Raw genomic sequence first — 7,749 nt, 5'->3', positions numbered from 1 at the left:
GAGACGTCCGACTGCAAAGGTACGAGGGTGCGACCTCTAATGTCTGATTACTGCAGGGGCAGTCCGGTCACACCCCGCAGCACCAGGACTCGCCGCTCCCCGCAGCTGATGTTTAGTGCCACGCAAAACAGGTCAGAGGACAAAATGCTGCCAGAAGCGTCCAGTCACATCCTCCACGTCCCTCTGCCGCCCGTAGCTGGTGACCGCCTGTCGCCTCCATCGTTAGTAGCTGGTGACCACCCGTACCTGGTGACCGCCCGTAGCTGGTGACCGCCTGTCGCCTCCATCGTTAGTAGCTGGTGACCGCCCGTAGCTGGTGACCGCCTGTCGCCTCCATCGTTAGTAGCTGGTGACCACCCGTACCTGGTGACCGCCCGTAGCTGGTGACCGCCTGTCGCCTCCATCGTTAGTAGCTGGTGACCGCCCGTAGCTGGTGACCGCCTGTCGCCTCCATCATTAGTAGCTGGTGACCACCCGTACCTGGTGACCGCCCGTAGCTGGTGACCGCCCGTAGCTGGTGACCACCCGTAGCTGGTGACCGCCTGTCGCCGCCGTCGTTAGTAGCTGGTGACCGCCCGTAGCTGGTGACCGCCTGTTGCCTCCGTCGTTAGTAGCTGGTGACCGCCCGTAGCTGGTGACCGCCTGTCGCCTCCGTCGTTAGTAGCTGGTGACCGCCTGTAGCTGGTGACCGCCTGTCGCCTCCGTCGTTAGTAGCTGGTGACCGCCCGTAGCTGGTGACCGCCTGTCGCCTCCGTCGTTAGTAGCTGGTGACCGCCCGTAGCTGGTGACCGCCTGTTGCCTCCGTCGTTAGTAGCTGGTGACCGCCCGTAGCTGGTGACCGCCTGTCGCCTCCGTCGTTAGTAGCTGGTGACCGCCTGTAGCTGGTGACCGCCTGTCGCCTCCGTCGTTAGTAGCTGGTGACCGCCTGTCGCCTCCGTCGTTAGTAGCTGGTGACCGCCAGTAGCTGGTGACCGCCTGTCGCCTCCGTCGTTAGTAGCTGGTGACCGCCTGTCGCCTCCGTCGTTAGTAGCTGGTGACCGCCAGTAGCTGGTGACCGCCTGTCACCTCCGTCGTTAGTAGCTGGTGACCGCCAGTAGCTGGTGACCGCCTGTCGCCTCCGTCGTTAGTAGCTGGTGACCGCCAGTAGCTGGTGACCGCCTGTCGCCTCCGTCATTAGTAGCTGGTGACCGCCTGTCGCCTCCGTCGTTAGTAGCTGGTGACCGCCAGTAGCTGGTGACCGCCTGTCGCCTCTGTCGTTAGTAGCTGGTGACCGCCTGTCGCCTCCGTCGTTAGTGACTGGTGACCGCCTGTCGCCTCTGTCGTTAGTAGCTGGTGACCGCCAGTAGCTGGTGACCGTGTCGTTAGTAGCTGGTGACCGCCTGTTGCCTCCGTCGTTAGTAGCTGGTGACCGCCTGTTGCCTCCGTCGTTAGTAGCTGGTGACCGCCTGTCGCCTCCGTCGTTAGTAGCTGGTGACCGCCCGTAGCTGGTGACCGCCTGTCGCCTCCGTCGTTAGTAGCTGGTGACCGCCTGTTGCCTCCGTCGTTAGTAGCTGGTGACCGCCAGTAGCTGGTGACCGCCTGTCGCCTCCGTCGTTAGTAGCTGGTGACCGCCCGTAGCTGGTGACCGCCTGTCGCCTCCGTCGTTAGTAGCTGGTGACCGCCCGTAGCTGGTGACCGCCTGTCGCCTCCGTCGTTAGTAGCTTGTGACCGCCAGTAGCTGGTGACCGCCTGTCGCCTCCGTCGTTAGTAGCTGTAGCTGGTGACCGCCTGTCGCCTCCGTCGTTAGTAGCTGGTGACCGCCCGTAGCTGGTGACCGCCTTTTGCCTCCGTCGTTAGTAGCTGGTGACCGCCTGTTGCCTCCGTCGTTAGTAGCTGGTGACCGCCAGTAGCTGGTGACCGCCTGTCGCCTCCGTCGTTAGTAGCTGGTGACCGCGCGTAGCTGGTGACCGCCTGTCGCCTCCGTCGTTAGTAGCTGGTGACCGCCCGTAGCTGGTGACCGCCTGTCGCCTCCGTCGTTAGTAGCTGGTGACCGCCAGTAGCTGGTGACCGCCTGTCGCCTCCGTCGTTAGTAGCTGGTGACAGCCTGTAGCTGGTGACCGCCTGTCGCCTCTGTCGTTAGTAGCTGGTGACCGCCCGTAGCTGGTGACCGCCTGTCGCCTCCGTCGTTAGTAGCTGGTGACAGCCTGTAGCTGGTGACCGCCTGTCGCCTCTGTCGTTAGTAGCTGGTGACAGCCTGTAGCTGGTGACAGCCTGTAGCTGGTGACCGCCTGTTGCCTCCGTCGTTAGTAGCTGGTGACCGCCCGTCGCCTCCGTCGTTAGTAGCTGGTGACCGCCCGTAGCTGGTGACCGCCTGTTGCCTCCGTCGTTAGTAGCTGGTGACCGCCCGTAGCTGGTGACCGCCTGTCGCCTCCGTCGTTAGTAGCTGGTGACCGCCTGTAGCTGGTGACCGCCTGTCGCCTCCGTCGTTAGTAGCTGGTGACCGCCTGTCGCCTCCGTCGTTAGTAGCTGGTGACCGCCCGTCGCCTCCGTCGTTAGTAGCTGGTGACCGCCCGTAGCTGGTGACCGCCTGTCGCCTCCGTCGTTCGTAGCTGGTGACCGCCTGTCGCCTCTGTCGTTAGTAGCTGGTGACCGCCCGTAGCTGGTGACCGCCTGTTGCCTCCGTCGTTAGTAGCTGGTGACCGCCCGTAGCTGGTGACCGCCTGTCGCCTCCGTCGTTAGTAGCTGGTGACCGCCTGTTGCCTCCGTCGTTAGTAGCTGGTGACCGCCCGTAGCTGGTGACCGCCTGTCGCCTCCGTCGTTAGTAGCTGGTGACCGCCTGTTGCCTCCGTCGTTAGTAGCTGGTGACCGCCAGTAGCTGGTGACCGCCTGTCGCCTCCGTCGTTAGTAGCTGGTGACCGTCCGTAGCTGGTGACCGCCTGTCGCCTCCGTCGTTAGTAGCTGGTGACCGCCCGTAGCTGGTGACCGCCTGTCGCCTCCGTCGTTAGTAGCTGGTGACCGCCCGTAGCTGGTGACCGCCTGTTGCCTCCGTCGTTAGTAGCTGGTGACCGCCAGTAGCTGGTGACCGCCTGTCGCCTCCGTCGTTAGTAGCTGGTGACAGCCTGTAGCTGGTGACCGCCTGTCGCCTCCGTCGTTAGTAGCTGGTGACCGCCCGTAGCTGGTGACCGCCTGTTGCCTCCGTCGTTAGTAGCTGGTGACCGCCTGTTGCCTCCGTCGTTAGTAGCTGGTGACCGCCCGTCGCCTCCGTCGTTAGTAGCTGGTGACCGCCCGTAGCTGGTGACCGCCTGTTGCCTCCGTCGTTAGTAGCTGGTGACCGCCCGTAGCTGGTGACCGCCTGTCGCCTCCGTCGTTAGTAGCTGGTGACCGCCAGTAGCTGGTGACCGCCTGTCGCCTCCGTCGTTAGTAGCTGGTGACCGCCCGTAGCTGGTGACCGCCTGTTGCCTCCGTCGTTAGTAGCTGGTGACCGCCCGTAGCTGGTGACCGCCTGTCGCCTCCGTCGTTAGTAGCTGGTGACCGCCCGTAGCTGGTGACCGCCTGTCGCCTCCGTCGTTAGTAGCTGGTGACCGCCTGTAGCTGGTGACCGCCTGTCGCCTCCGTCGTTAGTAGCTGGTGACCGCCCGTAGCTGGTGACCGCCTGTCGCCTCCGTCGTTAGTAGCTGGTGACCGCCTGTCGCCTCCGTCGTTAGTAGCTGGTGACCGCCCGTCGCCTCCGTCGTTAGTAGCTGGTGACCGCCCGTAGCTGGTGACCGCCTGTCGCCTCCGTCGTTAGTAGCTGGTGACCGCCTGTCGCCTCTGTCGTTAGTAGCTGGTGACCGCCCGTCGCCTCCGTCGTTAGTAGCTGGTGACCGCCCGTAGCTGGTGACCGCCTGTTGCCTCCGTCGTTAGTAGCTGGTGACCGCCCGTAGCTGGTGACCGCCTGTCGCCTCCGTCGTTAGTAGCTGGTGACCGCCTGTAGCTGGTGACCGCCTGTCGCCTCCGTCGTTAGTAGCTGGTGACCGCCCGTAGCTGGTGACCGCCTGTCGCCTCCGTCGTTAGTAGCTGGTGACCGCCCGTAGCTGGTGACCGCCTGTCGCCTCCGTCGTTAGTAGCTGGTGACCACCTGTCGCCTCCGTCGTTAGTAGCTGGTGACCGCCAGTAGCTGGTGACCGCCTGTCGCCTCCGTCGTTAGTAGCTGGTGACCGCCTGTCGCCTCCGTCGTTAGTAGCTGGTGACCGCCTGTCGCCTCCGTCGTTAGTAGCTGGTGATCGCCAGTAGCTGGTGACCGCCTGTCGCCTCCGTCGTTAGTAGCTGGTGACCGCCAGTAGCTGGTGACCGCCTGTCGCCTCCGTCGTTAGTAGCTGGTGACCGCCTGTCGCCTCCGTCGTTAGTAGCTGGTGACCGCCAGTAGCTGGTGACCGCCTGTCGCCTCTGTCGTTAGTAGCTGGTGACCGCCTGTTGCCTCCGTCGTTAGTAGCTGGTGACCGCGTCGTTAGTAGCTGGTGACCGCCTGTCGCCTCCGTCGTTAGTAGCTGGTGACCGCCCGTAGCTGGTGACCGCCTGTTGCCTCCGTCGTTAGTAGCTGGTGACCGCCAGTAGCTGGTGACCGCCTGTCGCCTCCGTCGTTAGTAGCTGGTGACCGCCCGTAGCTGGTGACCGCCTGTCGCCTCCGTCGTTAGTAGCTGGTGACCGCCTGTAGCTGGTGACCGCCTGTCGCCTCCGTCGTTAGTAGCTGGTGACCGCCCGTAGCTGGTGACCGCCTGTCGCCTCCGTCGTTAGTAGCTGGTGACCTCCCTTCTCCTCCATCATCAGTATCTGATGATGGAGGTGACAGGCAATCACCAGCTACTAACGATGGAGGCAACAGGCGGTCACCAGCTACTAACGACGGAGGCGACAGGCGGTCACCAGATACTGATGATGGAGGAGACGGGCGGTCACCAGATACTGATGATGGAGGTGACGGGCAATCACCAGCTACTAACGATGGAGGCAACAGGCGGTCACCAGCTACTAACGACGGAGGCGACAGGCGGTCACCAGATACTGATGATGGAGGAGACGGGCGGTCACCAGACACTGATGATGGAGGTGATGGGCGGTCACCAGACACTGATGATGGAGGTGACGGGCGGTCACCAGATACTGATGATGGAGGTGATGGGCGGTCACCAGATACGGAGGCGGGGGTGGTGACTCTGCATCATGGTCATTGATACATATAGGCCATTAACCCTTCTGTTACCAGGAGCTTCTCTGCAGCATTTCTTCCTTTTGTGCCGTGCGGTAGGTTGCGGTTCTGTTGGGGGTTGTAGTCCGGAGCACTGGGTAATGGGGCTGTTGTGTGCTTTGGACTGTCGGCGGGTGGCAGCCATTGTGTTGTGTCGGGGGTCCCATGGATCTCACCTCTGCTCTCCGCTGTCTGCAGACTCCTCGGCCCACCCAGCAGCTCCTCCAGTGCAGGCCTCCCCCGGCGTCCTCCCAGAATCCTCTCTGACGTTCCTGGCCACCCTCGCGTGCAGCACCCAGGAGGAGATGGAGCTGCAGCTGCAGGATCGCACGGAGTTCAGTAAGCGAGCCGTGTCCTGTGTCCTGGAGACCTCCAGCAAGCTGCACGGCCGGATGCAGGAGCTGTGCGAGCGCAGCGCTGGTAAGTGACCCCACGTCCTGGCGCAGAGCAGAGAGCATGATGGGATGTCACCCACGAATTCTGTGCCCCCCAGACACTGATCCGGTGGAGGAGACGCATCGAGCACAGAACAAGGAGGTCTTCACTGAGAACCACAAACTGCAGGACCTGGTGACCGTCCTCCAGGAGAAGCACCACCGCATCTCGCTACAGGTGCAGACCCCCAACAGCACCATAGCAGGGTCTTCTCCATACATATGTGTGTGTATAGTACTGGAGGAGCCCGGTACATGGAACAGGGTCTTATCCCCTCTATACAGTTGTGTGGAAACGGTTTGCCTCTTTCTGACCAAAAGACCCTCAAAAGCTCGACCTCGTGCCACGATCCAAAGAAATGCAGGGACAAATGAGAGAAGATCTGAGGTTGTAACAACCACCAGGCAGGTTAACGAGGCGACTTCATTATTCCATACATCCATGGTTGTACAACAAATCCAGGTAGATGGCCGACATACAATGTCCTCAGTCCACAAGACCCCAATCTGAGATCGCTAGTTCCACTGGCCCCGGACCAGGTGGTGCCCACTGTCTCCCAACTTCTGGCATCTCCAGCCGGTATAATGTGCAGTCACAGCCTTTGTTCCTCTAGAGCAGAGGTCCCCAACTCCAGTCCTCAAGGCCCACCAACAGGTCATGTTTTCAGGATTTCCTTAGTCTTGCCCAGGTAATAATTGCATCACCTGTGCAATGCAAAGGAAATCCTGAAAACATGACCTGTTGGTGGGCCTTGAGGACTGGAGTTGGGGACCTCTGCTCTAGAGGATGGATATCGTGACCGTACTCATGGATACATCTCCAGCCATCAATTAACCTCCAAACTCCATAGTCCGTCTGTGAAGGATTACCCCTTCCTCCCACGTCACCAATCCGTGACGTCACTACACAGGCCCAGCTCTCCGGCGCCCCCTTTGTCTCTCAGGTCAGTAAAGGGACTGCACCTAGAGCAAATGGCCGCCGGGGAGACTGCCCTGTTACCCACCCTGGGTATTCTAAGATTCGCAATCAGAGTAAAAGGATCAGCCCAAAATTAATTTATGATTTAATTGCCTTAAGGGCGCACTAGATAATTACAAGAAATATACAATCACAATATATCAAGAGTTACAGTCAGAGTACAATATAACAACAATAATACAAGGCTTAAAGGTATAAAGCTGGAGGTCAATTTACCAGGTCGAAGGTCGCTTGTGGAAGCCGGGGGGCATAGCATTCCGCAGGTCCAAAAACTTAGTTGCCGGGCAGCCCCCAGAAAGCATGTGCTTGCTCCCCCCTGGCTGGCATACCCTGTTCCTTAAGATGTCATCATCATCATCTTCTTCTGTGGAGTGAGACCCTCCCAGTGACCTCAGCTTCTTCTTATACCTGGCTGAGCCCCCCTGCCTGCAGCTGGGGGGCTTAGCAATCTCCACCCCCTCTGTCTCCCTGCAAGATTTATTCCAATATCTAATAAATGGGATAACTTCTCTCAGGATGATCGGATCAGCACACGGGCAGTACCAGCGCCTGTGGTTTGTTCTGCCGGTCGTACTGGGATCAAACCTGGACCCATTCGGTCCCTGTGGGAGGCTGATCCCTATATCTCGGGTTTCAGACCTTCCACCGTCACGGGAGTCACACTGTTGGATGCACAATTTCTTTAGGGTATGGAGAATATTTTTTATGAGCCTGTACCTCGGACGATGCGTCCATAATTCACAATTCCATGTTGGAGACGGTTTGGCTGGGCTGCCATAATAGATGTGTATCCAGTGGCCACTTGGCATGCGTGTTTTAATTAAGCCCCCAAGCATTTCCAAGCCCCCTGGTGGCGTGGTTTCCTCATGGGGCTTTGAACTACCGTCTACAGTTTACACTGAGCTCAGCCCGTTAGCATACTAATAGGAACTCTATTCATTAGCAAAGGTGGGGGCCAGGAGCACTCCTGTGTCCAGGAGACAAAATGGAGTCACGCCAATCTGATAGCATGCCTGTTCCAAGATGGCGGCTGTTCCCTCATCACACCGTCCGTCCGTCCATCCATCCCAGCTTGGATCCTCTCTCTTCTCAGTCCCTCCAATAACTGCCCGATCCAACCCTGTCTCTTTCTC

General features: G+C 59.8%; 1 protein-coding gene across 2 annotated transcripts in view; it reads left to right on the top strand.

Annotated features, from left to right (window-relative positions):
- The window catches only part of RNF40 (ring finger protein 40), a 42,229-nt gene that overhangs the window by 19,149 nt on the left and 15,331 nt on the right, over window positions 1–7,749 (top strand). For both annotated transcript variants that reach the window (XM_069735247.1, XM_069735248.1), the window contains exons 4-6: window positions 1–19; window positions 5,402–5,623; window positions 5,697–5,815. The exon at window positions 1–19 is cut by the window's left edge and continues 123 nt beyond it. In XM_069735247.1, coding sequence (XP_069591348.1) covers window positions 1–19; window positions 5,402–5,623; window positions 5,697–5,815 — 360 coding nt within the window. The remainder of the gene's footprint in view (window positions 20–5,401; window positions 5,624–5,696; window positions 5,816–7,749) is intronic.

The sequence above is a fragment of the Ranitomeya imitator genome, chromosome 7, assembly GCF_032444005.1.
Source record: "Ranitomeya imitator isolate aRanImi1 chromosome 7, aRanImi1.pri, whole genome shotgun sequence".
Classification (NCBI taxonomy): domain Eukaryota; kingdom Metazoa; phylum Chordata; class Amphibia; order Anura; family Dendrobatidae; genus Ranitomeya; species Ranitomeya imitator.
Note: the sequence above shows the minus strand (reverse complement) of the source record. Positions and strands in the feature narration are given on the sequence as shown.